The sequence below is a fragment of the Acromyrmex echinatior genome, chromosome 11, assembly GCF_024713525.1.
Source record: "Acromyrmex echinatior isolate Ae372 chromosome 11, ASM2471352v2, whole genome shotgun sequence".
Lineage (NCBI taxonomy): Eukaryota > Metazoa > Arthropoda > Insecta > Hymenoptera > Formicidae > Acromyrmex > Acromyrmex echinatior.
Window position 1 is genome coordinate 8242358 of NC_141862.1, and position 19052 is coordinate 8261409.

Genomic DNA, 19052 nt, shown 5'->3' on the forward strand with positions numbered 1-19052 from the left:
AATATTCTATTTTTCTATGTAAAAAAAAATAAAAACTTATGCGATTTATATGAAAATAAAATTTTATAAAGTTTGTTAAAGTGGAACGAATATCGTCGATAAGAACATTAAGATTTATATAACAATTTTATACAGTAAGACTGAATGTACAATACTGTTATCATTCGACGGATAACATGACCATACGAGATTTATTTAGTGCTACTTCGTTACAATTATTGAGCGGAGTTACAAATACATATCTGTTTATTTTATCCTTTGTATGGAACTGGAGGAAAGAGCGAAAGAAAGCGATGCGAATATGTATGCTATCATCGTTACATCCTTGAGATCTCTTGAGGCAGCGTGCTGCAAAGGCCGAGAAATCCAGTGCTTCGGCTTCTCTATTCGGTTGCGTGTACTCCGGAATTGCGCAGATATGGCGACTGTACACTTTTCAGGCTTCTCGTAGGCACACCAGGCTTATAATGAATATGATGTTCACTTCTACCAAAACTCAGGACGAGCTCTTTCTTCCAGAAAACCAACAAATCTATTGCTTTTTGATCTGAGACACATTATATTTTAGCTGACGTTGTTACAAAAAATTCGATAAACCGACTCGCTCGATTATTCGCTTCTTCTGAACTATTTGTTGATTACGTATCATCGTTTTTATTCTCTCCTCCTCTTCCACTTCTTATATAATTATAGACTTTGGTCATTGTTGCTATAACTATTCTACAAATTCCTGTTTCTTTACTAACTCTTTTATGTTATACACTCTTGTAATTTGTGATATAAATGTTTAATCAATATAAATATTTAATATTTTTTTTCACTTCATTGGTATTCAAATGATAAATTACATAAGCCAATCTTCACATTTTATATGGTTACCTAAAGATTAAAGGTTATTAACAGACATCAATGAAATTTCTTCTTGATTACTTTTAATTTTTAGAAAACCATATATTGTGAAATCGGGCCTTAGAATATAATAGTTGTACAATTTTTTATAGACGTACATAGACTTTAGGTAATCCTAAAGTTTCTGTTTTACTAACTGAATACAATAATTTTCATACAACGATATCGCATATATTACTTTTATAAATTTGAAAATTCTTCTTTAAAATTAATATTTCTCTAAAATTAATATTTATATACACTACATATATATGTGAAATTTATGTCGAAAACGAAAAAAATTTTTTTAATTATGATCTTTTTTTATCACTTTTTAGTTTAACATGGAGTTTTGAGCTGTCAAAGTCGCGACATTTGTTCAATAATCTTTTACAATCTGTGCTTACGAAATTAGTAGGTTACAGACTAATAAATTACACAAAGAAATAACATTGAATTCTTAGAAGTAAATTTAAATCTCATTAAAACGTTATTATTTTACGAAAATTTATGTGCGTGCAACATTGATGTACGGGAAGATATTATTATTAGGTGTTGGAATTAATTCGTAGCGTTTTTAATGAAAGAATGTTATTTATTTCACATGAGCATTAAAAAATACATTAATGAAAGTACTTCCCATCACTTGTAAAACGCTACGAATTAATTCCAACACCTAATAATATTTCCAACAAATAATTTTAATATATAATCTTGTTTTACTCTCTATTATCACATATAATATTATAGTATGTATATTATACATATATTATTTATGAAGATCATGAGAAATAAATGTATATTCTTGTGGAATTTAGATTGATAAAAGTAAATAAAATAAAAAAAAAATTTTTTTCAATTAAAACAGATTTCGATAATAATTTTAATAATGTTTACATTTATAAATAATAGGATGTGCTTGATAATATTAATATTATATATATATATGTGTGTGTGTGTGTGTGTGTGTGTGTGTGTGTGTGTGTGTGTGTGTATTTACGCACAGATGAAAATTTATAACCATATCTTTCAGTTCTACAAACTACGATCCGGCTCGATTTGTCAGACTTGAAGCACAATCGTGAATTGAAGCTGAAAATAATATAAAACATTGTATTAATCGTCAATTCAATAATGATGCTAAAACGCACTTTTAATCATAAAGAACTGATAACTGTAATTTTTTTATAACAATTATGTTATTACTATTTAAAATGTTTTCCGAAGCTTACCTATTCACAATTATAAGATGTTAGCACAGGATGTATATCTTTTCTGCGCTGAATATTCAACCAAAATCCATCCTCTGGCATTAGAAACCCAACTTTGCAAAATTTTATTGGGGAAACGGTTTTCGTAGAAGGTTTCAGCTCACATCGCGCTAATAAATGAAACAGTAAAATTTTAACTTCTAGCATACCAAACCTGTTAGCTATACACATTTTCGGTCCTAATCCAAATGGCATATAACACGAAGAATTGTGCATTTTATTGTCTAAAAATTTTTCTGGATCAAATTTCTCCGGATTATCATAATACTTTTCATCACGTTGGATTGCAAAAATCGGAATCCAAACAAGCATGTCCTTTTTCATGATAAAAGGTTTTCTGTCCGGCAATGCGGATGGTAATTCATAAGTTTTTTTACACACCCTTTCTAGGAAACCGATTGGTGGATATAATCTAAGAGTCTCATTTATCACCGCATCTAAATATTCCAGCCGATTAATGACTTCGTAAGACACTTCGCCGTTTGATTTCTCTAAAACGTTGTCGATCTCTTGTTGTAATTTGATCTGAATATCTGGATTAGCTGCAATTTCATGAGCTGCAAAGCACATTGCAGTTGAACTGGTCTCAAAACCGCCGAGGAAAAAGATGAACGCTTGCGCAGTCATGTCGTCGATGTCTAATTCTCTGTGACCTTCTTTGCCTCTGATATCCATCATTAACTGTAGCATATCTGGACGTGTAATGTGTTCCGCATCACGAGTCATGATTGTAGTTTTTATAATGTCCTTGAAGAAATTCGACACATAATCGTTCAAAATCTTTATATTGAGAATTCGACTGAATCTTGGAAAAGTTCCAAGAAAAAGGAATTTTATACCGCGGATGAACCCTCTGAAGTTACTCGCCTCTTTGCCGTAAACATAGAATTTATTTGTTGGATCCTGCATAGAGTTGACTTTAATTCCAAACGCACATGTAGCGATGACGTCGGTTGTATATTTTGTGAAAACATCTTTCGTGTTTATACTTTCTTCATCCGCTGACGATGTCGGTATAGATTTTACAAAATCCACAGCACATTCCGACATCAACGTAAACATCATTTTCATCTTGCTAGAAGTAAAAGAAGGACTCAACAGATTTCTCACCTTCCGCCATTTTTCTCCTTGAAGAGAAAACAAATTGTTCTTAAATAAAAAGTCATTCGTATTGGAGAAACCTTGACGATCCGGAAATGCTTCAAAATTTTTAACAAGGATATTTTTAATGAGTTCCAAATCACGAATCACGAATATTGGATTTGTCATGAAGTAGAATCCAAGATACTTTGCGTTTGGATTGAAATGGTATACTTTTAGGATGAAATCTATAATTGATATTCGACGAAATATAATCGATATCGCGGATCCAAATATTGGAACAGGTGGTATATGTACAATACCATGTCTTTTAAGGAAATTAAAATTTCTAAAAAGGTAGTGAATGCTGAACACTCCGATTATTATCGACAATAATATTGACCAGTATTCCATGGCACAAACTGATTTTATTTGAATATATCACTACAATTTTTTTAAATATCTGATAAGATAGACTATCTATAAAACACTAGCAGTACTGCCGAGTACTGCCGTAGACGAGTCGTAGCATGCAACTGCTCGTATAGTTCCTATCTCGTTATATACCGGTATTGTGAAAGCGATTGCTTTCAAGCTGCTTTATGTGTGCGTTCGGGATGATGTTATCCGCGCTATTTGTGTTATTCTGACCTTGTTTACGTTTATGTTTTGGTTTACGTTTAATGCACATTAAAGAAAGAATAACGTAAGTAGCGCTAGTATCATTCTCTGCACGCACATCATTATATAAAATTAGTCAACGTTAGTACTTCGTTTAGATCAATGAATCTTTATTGTGTACATTTTATTAGGTGTTGGAATTAATTCGTAGCGTTTTTAATGAAAGAATGTTATTTATTTCACATGAGCATTAAAAAATATATTAATGAAAGTACTTCCCATCACTTGTAAAACGCTACGAATTAATTCCAACACCTAATATATTCGTGTATATGTAGCTCACCCGCACATGCGCGTGTGTGCATGTGTGTGTACCTATATATATATATATATATATATATATATATATATATATATATATATCTCAACGATGCGAATTCCAGCCCGCTTTCAACACGGTTAATAGCATGAAGAGGATATAAGAAGTTCTTATACTCTCTTCATTCTTGTTAACCGTACTGCAAGAGGACTGGAATTCGCATCATTGATATATTTAGATATGTAGAATTGATTATGTAAGAAGATAAATGAAGAAGTTTACATAATCATATTCAATTTATAATTTAAAGATTGACTCATAAATACTGTACTTAACGTTATCATTATGGGATTATTTCTAAATATATGAAACGTTATTAAACAATTATTTTTTAATGGGATTATTATTTGAATATATAAAATTGAATAAAATAAAAAATAGTGTATACAATTTTTTTTGTAGGCTTACTTTATATGTTATTGTATATATTTAAAATGAATTTTATCGAAAGAAAATGCACCTATTTCAGAGAAAATATTCAATTTCTATTTGAAGAATAATAAAAAGTTATACAATTTACATGAGAACGAAAGAAAAGAAAATGAATGTTCACGGTTTCAGCCTTGGAGATGGAACTTCTATAAATTTGTTTAAAATATGACGTGAAGTTTGATATTGGACCAATCATCCAATATTAAATTCCACTTTTTCATAAGCAGGGAAAGTTGAAAAAAATCATGTTTGAAGTTTCCTAAGTTCAGCCGATATTGGTTGACTTGGAATTTATTGATTTCAGAGGTTTCATTTCCTGGGCGGAAGCCTCTTTGTACTGTGGATAACTTCATATATAAAATCTAATAAATAAATTATAAAATAACATTATATACAAACATAAGAATCTTTGTTATGATCTATTTTATGTTTTGTATTTCTTACATTTACGTTTATTCGTTACATTTTTTTCTATCACTATTTGTTAATGCAAAATCAGTAGCGTCGATAAAGATATTAAGACTTACGTAACAATTTTATGCATTGTGCTATTTCAATTTGATAAAATTTCGTCTAAAAACTAAAAGTCGTTTTAATTTGATATCTATAATTACTATTAGTTATTATCAATATAAATTACTATTATTAATTTGTCAATATAAATGATTAATTGTTGACTTTATTGATATTCAAATGATAAATTATGTAGAATTATTGTGCAATTTTTCATATACATAAGATACGTAAATATATCAGGTGGACAGTCAATGGATATGACTCAATGATTAGACAAATCGAAAAAATTTAATTATTAAGCTATTAATGATATGTACTATTTTAGATAAATGTGTTGTTTATAATAAAAATTTAATGTTTAATACTTATTCGAGATACGTGCGGATCGGAAGCTTCTAGAAGGATTCCAAGCGTCCTTATAGGTTTCCAAAACATAAACTTGGCCATCACCTCGTCAATAAAGTCGAAAAACAATAAGCTAAGTCGCACGTCGCACGTACGCAGATCTCAACCGTAATAACGGCGAATCAACTCAGATCAGTCGCAGCGCACGCGCGATCGCATGACGCAAAACGCATAATATGCGTACATCCTAATCAAGAATCTAAATTTAGCGGGCGCGCATGGCAATAGCTTATCGCTTGGCTATTGCGCTCGAAATTGCCAATCGCCGCCCAAAACAGAAGGTCACCTCAAAATTTTCAATTTTGCAAGAATCTCATAGGCGAATGCAAAGGGAAGCCTTTGTTCTTAAAAGAGCATAAAAGGCAAAACCGAGAAGCAATGATCCCTCTTCTTCTTCGCTGTTCTCGAATCAACGCTTACAAGTGTAACCGCCTAAGGAACGCTCCGCCGCCAGAAAACCGCCGCGTTTGATTCGCAATTGAGAATTCGCGTAAATCGAAATTCAGCCAAAACGCCGTCTCATTCAAAATTTTCTTGCTCTCGCTCTCGCTCTAACTCGCTCTCGAACAATACTAAATATATAATTTAATATTTTATATTATTTATACATTTATATTCCTTATAAATATGTAATTTACGCACTAACATCCGTTCATGTAGACATTTTATTTAAGTTATTTTTAGAATTACAGAATTAATTTATTAATTTTAATTAATTATTGATGTTCGCACTGAGTAATTACAATATATAATCTGGATGTTATTATTACTGCATAAAATACTGTAATATGTGTGTTTATAATTGTGCACGGATAATTTCTATTACAAACATAGTTTTTATTACAAAATGTAACTTCTATAATAAGTAAAATTTAGTTCGACAAATTTAGTTCAACAATTAAATTAAATAAGACAAGGAATATTTTTTCGGTCAAAACAGATCATGATAATAGTCTAAATAATGTTCATATTTGTAAATAAAACAGTTTGTGTTAAATAATCTTAATATTTCCAAATTATTATTGAAAATTTCTATACATAAGTCAGCTCCATAACTGCGCGCCGAGGTCTGTCGGACACACTAATGAATTAAAACTGCTAATAACATTACAAATTATGTTGATATATTTAATAATAGCCAATTTAATAATGATGCTAAAAAGTATCTTGACTTAAAACATTCTAAAGAACTAATAATTATAATTTTTTATAAAAGCTATGTTATTACTTAGTATTCAAAATGTTTCCTGAGGCTTCCATTATTGTAGATTCCAATACAGAATGCATATTTTTTCTACGCTGAATATTCAACCAGAATCCATCTTCCGGTATCATTACTATTACATCTTTGCAGAATTTCATTGGTGATGTAGTTTTGACAGATGGTTTCAATTCACATCGCGCTAATAAGTGAAAAAGCAAGACTTTGACTTCCAACATGGCAAATCTGTAAGCTATACACATTCTCGGTCCTAATCCGAATGGCATATAACATGAAGAATTACGCATCTTGTTGTTTAAAAATCTTTCTGGATCAAATTTCTCCGGATTATCGTAATACTTTTCATCACGATGGATTGCAAGAACTGGAATCCAAATAAGCATACCTTTTTTCATAATAAAAGGTTTTTCGTCCGGCAATGCGGGTGGTAATTCAAAAGTTTTTTCACAAATCCTTTCTAAGGCGGCGACTGGTGGATATAATCTAAGAGCCTCACATATCACCGCATCTAAATATTCGAGTCGATTAATGGTTTCGTAAGACACTTCTCCATTCGATTCCTCTAAAACCATGTCGATCTCTTGTTGTAATTTCATTTGAATTTCAGGATTAGCTGCAATCTCATGAGCTGTATAGCACATTGTGGTTGAACTGGTCTCGAAACCACCGAGGAAAAAGATGAACGCTTGCGCAGTCATGTCATCAATGTCTAGTTCTCTATGACCTCCTTTGCCTCTGATATCCATCATTAACTGCAGCATATCCGGACGTGTAATGTGTTCTGCGTCACGAGTAGCGATTGTAGTCCTTACAATATCCTTGAAGAAGTTCGAAACATAATCGTTCATAATTTTCAAATTGAGAATTCGCCCAAGTCTTGGAAATATAGAAAGAAAAAAGAACTTTATACCGCGAATGACCCCTCTGAAGTTAGTTGCCTCCTTGCCGTAAATATAAAATTTGTTTGTTGGGTCTTTTATGGAGTTGATCTTAATTCCGAAAGCACATGTTGCGATGACATCATTCGTATATTTGGAGCATATGTCTTTCATGTCTATACTGCCTTTATCCACTGGTGATGTCGATAGAAATTTTGCAAAATCCACAGCACATTCGGACATCAACGTGAACATCATTTTCATCTTGCTGGAAGTAAAAGAGGGACTCAATAGATTTCTCACGTTCCGCCACTTTTCTCCACGAAGAGAAAACAAATTATTCTCAAATAAAGGCTCGTTAAAGTCGACGAAACCACGATGATCTGGAAATGCCTCGAAATTTTTAACCAGGACAGTTTTAATAAGTTCCAGATCGCGAAGCAAGAAGATTGGAGTTGTCATCATGTAGAATCCAAAATACTTTGCGTTTGGAGTGAATTTATATTTCTTTAGTATGAAATCGAAGATTGATATTCGACGAAATACAACCGACATCGTGGATCCAAATAATGGAACAGGCGGTAAGTGTATAATACCATTTCTTTTGAAAAAATTAAAATTTTTAAATAGATAATAAATGCTAATCACACCGATCACTATCGATAATAGTATCGACCAATATTCCATGGCACAAACAGATGTTATTAGAAGATCTTTCTACAATCTCTTTTTAAATATTTAATAAAAAGTGACTGACTATACATAGAGCGATACTGCTGACACGAGTCGTTGCGTACAACTGCTCGTTACAACAGTTTCTACGTGGCAATATACTAGCAATCATTGTGAGGTAAATGCTTTCAAGCTACATTATGGATGTGTGCGAGATGACGCTATCCGCGCTATTTATGTTACTCTGTCCTTGTTTTGATGGACAATAAAGATAGAGTAACACAAACAGCGCTACTAGCGTTTCGCCGAATGCACCTTATAGGTAGCACATTAAGAATGCACATTAAGATCAATCAGATTTGATACTTTGATCGATACAAATCAATAAATCATTATTATGTGTGCTGTTTGCACGTATGTACACACACACACACACACACACACACACACACACTTATATATATATGTATATATATATAAAATTAAATTGCTAATGTAATCCGTAGAAAATTGATGAAGAAGCTTACACGATCATATTAAATGTGCAATTTAAAGATTAAAGCCTATTCCTATATAAATTTTGTATTTAATGTTGTTTTATTTATTTTGTATATATGAAATGATGTTTGAAAATATTTTTTACTGAAATTAGCATTTGATAATGGACTGAATAAAAAATAAGTAATGTATAAAAATATGTTGCTTCGAATTTACTTTACAAATTATTGTATATCAATATATTGTATGTCAATTGTATAAAAAAAGTGCATCAATTTGAAAATGTTTTGTTTTAATTTGATAAATAATGAAAAGTTATTCAGTTTGTATGAGAACGAAATTTTATAAAATCTTATATTTTATGAGAAATTATATCATTATATCATGTAAGATAAAATTTATTATCTTATTTTATCTTATACTTCTTATCTTTATATTTTGTCGTTATGTCTTATTTTATAATATCTTTGTTTGTTGCATTTATTTTCATTATTTTTTTGTTGATATGAAGTGAATAAAGTCATCAAGTATGTAATAAATATGCCACAGATAAATTTGTTAAGACTGTATTACAGATTTTAAATTGATATCTCAAATGATTATGCTTACTTTTTATTGTTAATATAAATATTTAATCGTTGAATTCAGTATCAGTATTAAAATGACAAATTGTATAGAATGATAGTGCAATATTACATAGTGTATAGAGCTAATGAAATTCACGTAGGTATATTGCATGGAAATATAAGTATGCATGTGTTAACCAGTCGTCAGCAGATTACATAACATGTGTAAGTATGTTAACACAAAGAAGTTCATTTATTAAAATATGTTGTTGATGCATATAGCACATGTATGTTGACATCTATTATCATCAGTGGTTTTTGTTACCGGTACAATCTTATTATAATCTTTAAGTTCTACAATTCTATGATTTTCACTTTTTTTATTTTTATCTTTTAATCTATCATGGTAAATTAGAAATCACTCTGACCTTGGTCCTCATTATGTCATACTAATGAAATTACACACTTGAAAAAAAAAATTAATTTTAACTTAAAGACGTTTAGTAGATTTTCTGAGACATGCAAAAATGTTAAAATTAACATTTTATTTTTTACAGTGTATCATTCTGACAATCATTCAATTCACTCAATTACTTGACAAGCATACTCAAGAAGTTGGAAATAAAACTTGTTAACTTTATTCAATAAGAAAATGTCTTATGTATTTGTTTCAATAAAGACCATTAAATTAATTTAAATAGCATTTTTTTCATTGAATAAATACTTTACTGTAAGTAAATGTTTACTTTTAATATTCAAAAAAATATATATTAAGATATAGTAACTTCTTTTCAGTAAGTAAGTTATGAACTTATAGACCAAAATATTACACAAAGAAATATATTTTAAAACATGGTTTTCTTTTAATTTCTAGTTCCTAAAAATTATTATTTTCTATTGATAACGTATCTTACTTTATAATTATTTATAAGTAAAAATAAGAAATTGGTTTACACGAAAAAAATAAATTAATTAAAATATAGGTCAATTGACCCTCACGCGAGCACTAACGTTAAGAAAAGTCACGCTATTACTAAAGGTAATAATATATACATATATCCTATATCCTACTTTCCGCTTTCCATATGCGTTTTCTTATGTTCATATTAATAAAAATACATCAATAAATTATTAAAAAAACATTAATCGGAGAAAAAACAAATTCGATCATATAAATAAATAGAAATTGCTACAAATTGTTTTTGTTTTATTTTTATTAAATGATATTTTAAGAATTTAAATAAACCTCCAAACGATATGACCAATGTATGTTAGACTATTAAATATTACCAATACATGACATGCATAATTATCCATGAATATAGACCAATTTAGTGAATGTGTGCAAAGTTGGCTTATGTCGGGAGACATATTTCAATAATATTTTAGTAATACTAATTATTAATAAAGTAAAATGCATATACCAGCTTACTGTTAATTTCGCTTGGTAAGTACACTGTTAGCGAATTATGTCTCATTGTCATATAAATATATAATTTACGCATTAACAACTGCAAAGGATTACTTAGGCATTTTATTTGTAATGTATTTATTCTTGGGATTACAAAACTATTAACTAAGTAATTAATTATTAATATTAGCAGTAAATAATTTTAATATACCCTGATTTCATTATTATTTTATGTAATACTACAATATGTACACATTCATTAAGATACATATGCAATTTCTATTATAAAAATAATTTGTATTAAAATATAACTTCTCTCTTTAATAAGTTGAATTTAAACCAAGAAGAATAAATCAAATGAAAGGAGAATCCTTTTTTCGAAATATAATGATGTGGATAATGATGTTTAATAATACTCATATTTAAATAACATAGTTTGTCCTTGATGAAGTTAATATTTGCAAATTTTAAATTAGTTGAAAATTGGAAATGCATTATTCAGTTCTATAAATTGCACGCTGATGCGGTTTGTCGGACTTAAATCATAAACATGAATTGAATCTGGACATAATATGACAGATTATACCATAATAATCGTCAATTTAATAACGATAATAAAAGTAAAATATAAAACACTAAAGAATTGATAACTGTAATTTCTTTATAAAATTATAAAAATTATGCATTACCATTTGAAATGTTTTCTGAAGCCTAACTATCCATTATTGTAGACTCCTGTACAGAATGCATATTTTTTCTACGCTGAATATTTAACCAGAATCCATTCTCCGGCATCATTAATAAATCTTTGCAGAATTTTATTGGTGATGTAGTTTTCACAGATGGTTTCAGTTCGCATTGCGCTAATAAATGAAACAACAAGACTTTGACTTCCAACATTGCAAATCTGTTTGCTATACACATTCTCGGTCCTAATCCGAATGGCATATAACTCGAAGAATTGTGCATTTTGTTGTTTAAAAATCTTTCTGGATCAAATTTTTCCGGATTATCGTAATGCTTTTCATCACGATGGATTGCAAGAACTGGAATCCAAACAAGCATACCCTTTTTCATGATAAAAGGTTTCTGGTCCGGCAATGCGGAAGGTAACTCAAAAGTTTTTTCGCATATCCTTTCTAAAGCGCCGGCTGGTGGATATAATCTAAGAGCCTCACATATCACCGCATCTAAATATTCGAGCCGATTAATAGCTTCGTAAGACACTTCTCCGTTCGACTCTTCTAAAACCTTGTCAATTTCTTGTTGCAATTTCAATTGAATTTCTGGATTAGCTGCTATTTCGTGAGCTGCGAAGCACATTGCAGTGGAACTGGTCTCGAAACCACCGAGGAAAAAGATGAACGCTTGCGCAGTCATGTCGTCGATGTCTAATTCTCTACGACCTTCTTTGCCTCTGATATCCATCATTAACTGCAGCATATCCGGACGTGTAATGTGTTCTGCGTCACGAGTGGCGATTGTAGTCCTTATAATATCCTTGAAGAAGTCCGAAACATAATCGTTCATAATTTTTAAATTGAGAATTCTCCCGAGTCTTGGAAACGTTCCAATAAAAAAAAACTTTATATTGCGAATGACTCCTCTGAAATTACTCGCCTCCTTGCCATAAATATAGAATTTGTTCGTTGGATCTTTCATAGAATTGACTTTGATTCCAAATGCACACGTAGCAATGACGTCGGTAGTATATTTAGAGCAGACATCTTTCATGTTTATATCGCCTTTATCTGCTGATAATGTCGACAGAAATTTTGCAAAATTCATAGCGCATTCGGACATTAATGTGAACATCATTTTCATTTTGCTGGAAGTAAAAGAGGGACTCAACAGATTCCTCACGTTTCGCCATTTTTCTCCGTGAAGAGAAAGCAAATTTTTTTTTAATAAAGGATCGTTAAAGTCGGCGAAACCACGACGATCTGGAAATGCATCAAAATTTTTAACCAGGACGGTTTTAATGAGTTCTACATCGCGGAGCAGAAAGACTGGAATTGTCATGAAATAGAATCCAAAATACTTTGCGCTTGGATAGTAATTGTATATCTTCAGCATGAAATCGAAGAATGATATTCGACGGAATACCATCGATATTGTGGATCCAAATAATGGAAGAGGCCGTAAGTGTATAATGCTATTTCTTTTAAAGAAATTAAAATTTTTAAAAAGATAATGAATGCTGATCACTCCAATCACTATCGATAATAATATCGACCAATATTCCATGGCACAAACGGATGTTATTTAAAAATTTTCCAACAATTTTTTTGTAAACGTCTGGTGAAATGTGTCTGACTATAGAGCACTAGCGATACTGCTGACACGAGTCGCTGCGTAGAACTACTCGTTATAGCAGTTCCCATGTCGTAATATACTGGTAATCGTTGTTATGTAATGCTTTCAAGCTATATTATGGATGGGTTCGCAATGACGCTATCCGCGCTATTTGTGTTACTCTGTCGTTGTTTTGCGTTTAATGGACGATAAAGATAGAGTAACGCAAACGGCGCTACTAGCTTTTCCCCAAATGCACCTTATATAAGATCAATCAGTGTTGATAGTTTGATCGATGCAAATCAATAAATCGTTATTATGTGTGCTGTTTGCATTGTATGTATACACACACACACACACACACACACACACGCGCGCGCGCGTGCGCGCATATATGTGTATACATATACAGTGTGTCCGGTAAATTTTGACAAAGCGCTCGTGTGTAGATAGAGTGAATCGGAAATTCTCTTCCATTTTGCAATTTTTTATTTTTATCTTTGATTCTATCATGGTAAATTAAAAATTATTTTGACCTTGATCCCTATTACATCATATTAGTGTGAATATGTCGTTCTAACAATCATTCAATTCACTCGATTACTTAATAAGCATTGTGCTCAGAAAGTGAAGTTGAAAACAAAACTATTATATGTGTGATTGAGTAAATATCTTAGTATAGTTTGAACAAGAGAATCATTAATTTAATTTAACTACATTGAGTAAATATATTTTCTTACTGTAAAAATGTCTACTTATAATTAAAAAATATTCATTATATAGTAATTTCTTTTCAGTGTGTAAGTCATGAATTAACAGACTAAAATTTTACGTAAGAAATATGTTGAAGGACATAGATATCTTTTAATTTTTAACTCTTAAAAATTATTTTTTCCTGTTGCATGTCTTAGTTTATAATTATTTATAAGTAAAAATAAGAAATTGGTTTACACGAAAAAAATAAATTAATTAAAATATAGGTCAATTGACCCTCACGCGAGCACTAACGTTAAGAAAAGTCACACTATTACTAAGGGTAATAATATATATCCTAAAGCCTGCACGCTTTTCATATCGCGGTTTCTTCTGTTTATTTTTATAAAAATACATCAGTAAATTATTAAAAAACGTTAATCGGAGAAAACAAATTCGATCATATAAATAAATAGAAATTGTTACAAACTGTTTTTATTTTATTTTTGTTAAATGATATTTCAAGAATTTCAATAACAGTACCTCCAAACGATATGATCAATGTATGTTAGATTATTAAATATTATACACATATATACCGATACATGCATAATTATCCATGAATGTAGACAATTTAGTGAATGTGCGCAAAGTTGGCTTATGTCGGGAGGTATATTTCAACAATATTTCAGTAATATTAATTATTAATACAATAAAGTAGAATTTATATACCAGATTACAATTAACTTTGCTTGGTAAGTACACTGTTAGTGAATTATTTCGCATCATATAAATACATAATTTACGCATTAACAACTACAAAGGATCACTTAGGCGTTTAATTTGTAATGGATTTATTATTGGGATAACAAAACTATTAACTTATTAAATAATTATATTAACAATAGCAATAAATAATTTTAATGCATGATTGATATTGATTTCATTATTATTTTATATAATACAATATGTACACATTTATTAAAGTAAGTACACATGTGCAATTTCTATTACAAAAATAATTTTTAAAATATAACTTTTTTAAGATGAATTTAGACCAAAAAGAATAAATCAGATGAATGGAGAATCCTTTTTTCGAAAAGGATCTCGATAATGATGTTTAATAATATTTATTTTTAAATAACACAGTTCGCCCTTGATAATGTTAATATTTACAAATCACAGTTGAAAATTTGTAAATACATTATTCAGTTCTATAAATGGCACACTGATGCGATTTGTCGGATTTAAATCACAAATATGAATTGAAGCTGGACATAATATAACAGATTATAATAATCGTTAATTTAATAACGATAATAAAAATAATATTTAAAACACTAAACAATTGGTAAGTGTAATTTTTTTATAAAATTATAAAAATTATGCATAACCATTTGAAATGTTTTCTGAAGCCTAACTATCCATTATTGTAGACTCCTGTACAGAATGCATATTTTTTCTACGCTGAATATTTAACCAGAATCCATTCTCCGGCATCATTATTAGATCTTTGCAGAATTTTATTGGTGATACAGTTTTCATAGATGGTTTCAGTTCACATTGCGCTAATAAATGAAACAACAAGACTTTGACTTCCAACATTGCAAATCTGTTTGCTATACACATTCTCGGTCCTAATCCGAATGGCATATAACTCGAAGAATTGTGCATTTTGTTGTTTAAAAATCTTTCTGGATCAAATTTCTCCGGATTATCGTAATGCTTTTCATCATGATGAATTGCAAGAACTGGAATCCAAACAAGCATGTCCTTTTTCATGATAAAAGGTTTTCTGTCCGGCAATGCGGATGGTAATTCATAAGTTTTTTTACACACCCTTTCTAGGAAACCGACTGGTGGATATAATCTAAGAGCCTCACATATCACCGCATCTAAATATTCGAGCCGATTAATAGCTTCGTAAGACACTTCTCCGTTCGACTCTTCTAAAACCTTGTCAATTTCTTGTTGCAATTTCAATTGAATTTCTGGATTAGCTGCTATTTCGTGAGCTGCGAAGCACATTGCAATGGAACTGGTCTCGAAACCGCCGAGGAAAAAGATGAACGCTTGCGCAGTCATGTCGTCGATGTCTAATTCTCTACGACCTTCTTTGCCTCTGATATCCATCATTAACTGCAGCATATCCGGACGTGTAATGTGTTCTGCGTCACGAGTGGCGATTGTAGTCCTTATAATATCCTTGAAGAAGTCCGAAACATAATCTTTCATAATTTTCAAATTGAGAATTCGCCCGAGTCTTGGAAATGATCCAAGAAAAAAGAACTTTATACCGCGAAGGACCCCTCTAAAGTTACTCGCCTCCTTGCCATAAACATAGAATTTGTTCGTTGGATCTTTCATAGAATTGACTTTGATTCCAAATGCACAAGTAGCAATGACATCGGTAGTATATTTAGAGCAGACATCTTTCATGTTTATATCACCTTTATCTGCTGATAATGTCGACAGAAATTTTGCAAAATTCATAGCGCATTCGGACATCAATGTAAACATCATTTTCATTTTGCTGGAAGTAAAAGATGGACTCAACAGATTCCTCACGTTCCGCCATTTTTCTCCGTGAAGAGAAAACAAATTTTTTTCAAATAAAGGATCGTTAAAATCGGCGAAACCACGACGATCTGGAAATGCATCGAAATTTTTAACCAGGACGGTTTTAATGAGTTCCACATCGCGAAGCAGAAAGACTGGAGTTGTCGTGAAGTAGAATCCAAAATACTTTGCGTTTGGATAGCAATTATATATCTTCAGCATGAAATCGAAGAATGATATTCGACGAAATACCATCGATATCGTGGATCCGAATAATGGAAGAGGCGGTAAGTGTATAATGCCATTTCTTTTAAAGAAATTAAAATTTTTAAAAAGATAATAAATGCTGATCACCCCGATCACTATCGATAATAATATCGACCAATATTCCATGGCACAAACGGATGTTATTTAAAAATTTTCCAACAATTTTTTTGTAAACGTCTGGTGAAATGTGTCTGACTATAAAGCACTAGCGATACTGCTGACACGAGTCGCTGCGTAGAACTGCTCGTTGTAGCAGTTCCCATCTCGTAATATACTGGTAATCGTTGTTATGTAATGCTTCCAAGCTATATTATGGATGGGTTCGGTATTTGTGTTACTCTGTCCTTGTTTTGCGTTTAATAGACGACAAAGATAGAGTAACGCAAACAGCGCGACTAGCGTTTCCCGAATGCACCTTATATAAGTAATCAATCAGTGTTGATACTTTGATCGATACAAATCAATAAATCATTATTATGTGTGCTGTTTGCACATATGTATACATACACACACGCGCGCGCGCGCAGGAATATGTTTGTATACATATACAGTGTGTCCGATAAATTTTGACAAAACGCTCGTGTGTAGATAGAATGAACTATGCTGAATCGAAAAATCCTCTCCCATTTTGCCATTTTTTATTTTTATCTGTGATTCTATCACGGGAGATTAGAAATCATTTTAATCTTGATTCCTATTACATCATATTAGTGAGAATATGTCGTTCTAACAATCATTCAATTCACTCGATTATTTAATAAGCATTGTGCTCAAAAAGTGAAGTTGAAAATAAAACTATTATATGTGTGATTGAGTGAATATTTTAGTATATTATAGTTTGAATAAGAGAATCATTAATTTAATTTAACTACCATTGAGTAAATATATTTACTTACTGTAAGTAAAAATGTCTACTTACAATTAAAAAAATATTCATTATATAGTAATTTCTTTTCAGTGTGTAAGTCATGAATTAACTGACTAAAATTTTACGTAAGAAATATTCAAGGACATAGATATCTTTTAACTTGTAACTCTTAAGAATTATTATTTCTTGTTGATAACGTCTCTTAGTTTATAATTATTTATAAGTAAAAATTAAGTAAAAATAAGAAATGATTTACACGAAAAAAATAAATAAATTAAAATATAGGTCAATTGATCCTCACGCAAGCACTATCGTTAAGAAAAGTCATGCTATTACTAAGAGTAATAATATATATCCTATAGTCTACACGCTTTTCATATCGCGTTTTCTTCTGTTTATTTTTATAAAAAATACATCAATAAATTATTAAAAAACGTTAATCGGAGAAAACAAATTCGATCATATAAATAAATAGAAATTGTTACAAACTGTTTTTATTTTTGTTAATTGATATTTCAAGAATTTCAATAACAGTACCTCCAAACGATATGACCAATGTATGTTAGATTATTAAATATTATATACATACCGATACATGACATGCATAATTATTCATGAATGTAGACTAATTTAGTGAATGTGTGCAAAGTTGGCTTATGTCGGGAGGTATATTTCAACAATATTTTAGTAATACTAATTATTAATTCAATAAAGTAAAATGCATATACCAGATTACAATTAACTTTGCTTGATAAGTACACTGTTAGTGAATTATGTCGCATCATATAAATATATATATAAATATATAATTTACGCATTAACAACTGCAAAAGACTATTGGCGTTTTATATGTAATGGATTTATTCTTGGGATTACAAAACTATTAACTTATTAATTAACTAAGTATATTAACAATAGCAATAAGTAATTTTAATTATGTATTATATATTGATTTCATTATTATTTTATATAATACTACAATATGTACACATTTATTAAGGTAAGTAAACACATATGCAATTTCTATTATAAAGATAATTTTTATTAAAATATAATTTTTTTAATAAGATGAATTTAGACCAAAAAGAATAAATCAAATGAAAGGAGAATCGAAATCCTTTTTTCGAAAAGGATCTCGATAATGATGTTTAATAATACTCATTTTTAAATAACACAGTACGTCTTTGATAATTTTAATATTTACAAATTACAGTTGAAAATTTGTAAATGCATTATTCAGTTCTATAAATTGCGCTTCAGTTCTATAAAAACGCTGATGCGATTTGTCGGACTTAAATCACAAACATAAATTGAAGCTGAACATAATATGACAGATTATAATAATCGTTAATTTAATAACAATAATGAAAATAAAATTTATAATACTAAACAATTGATAACTGTAATTTCTTTATAATATTATAAAAATTATGCATTACCATTTGAAATGTTTTCTGAAGCCTAACTATCCGTTATTGTAAACTCCTGTACAAAATGCATATTTTTTCTACGCTGAATATTTAACCAGAAT

The 19052-nt window shown here is 30.2% G+C and overlaps 1 protein-coding gene and 3 pseudogenes across 3 annotated transcripts; all 4 read right to left on the reverse strand.

Annotated features, from left to right (window-relative positions):
- Window positions 1–95: 95 nt before the first annotated feature.
- LOC147908120 (cytochrome P450 9e2 pseudogene) lies at window positions 96–3230 on the reverse strand (annotated as a pseudogene). Its single transcript, XR_015546574.1, has 2 exons — window positions 2121–3230; window positions 96–1980 (listed from the first exon to the last, which is right to left on the reverse strand). The product of XR_015546574.1 is annotated as a cytochrome P450 9e2 pseudogene (transcript).
- Window positions 3231–3647: 417 nt separating this feature from the next.
- Window positions 3648–8517, reverse strand: LOC105149671 (cytochrome P450 9e2 pseudogene; annotated as a pseudogene). The gene is made up of 2 exons (XR_015546573.1): window positions 8450–8517; window positions 3648–7960 (listed from the first exon to the last, which is right to left on the reverse strand). The product of XR_015546573.1 is annotated as a cytochrome P450 9e2 pseudogene (transcript).
- Window positions 8518–11550: 3033 nt separating this feature from the next.
- On the reverse strand, window positions 11551–13259 carry LOC105149707 (cytochrome P450 9e2). Its single transcript, XM_087410929.1, has one exon. It carries the CDS (start codon window positions 13084–13086, stop codon window positions 11551–11553), a length of 1536 nt encoding a protein of 511 aa, XP_087267055.1. The 5' UTR covers window positions 13087–13259.
- A 1047-nt stretch (window positions 13260–14306) lies between these two features.
- Window positions 14307–17133, reverse strand: LOC147908121 (cytochrome P450 9e2 pseudogene; annotated as a pseudogene).
- Between the last annotated feature and the right edge of the window lie 1919 nt (window positions 17134–19052).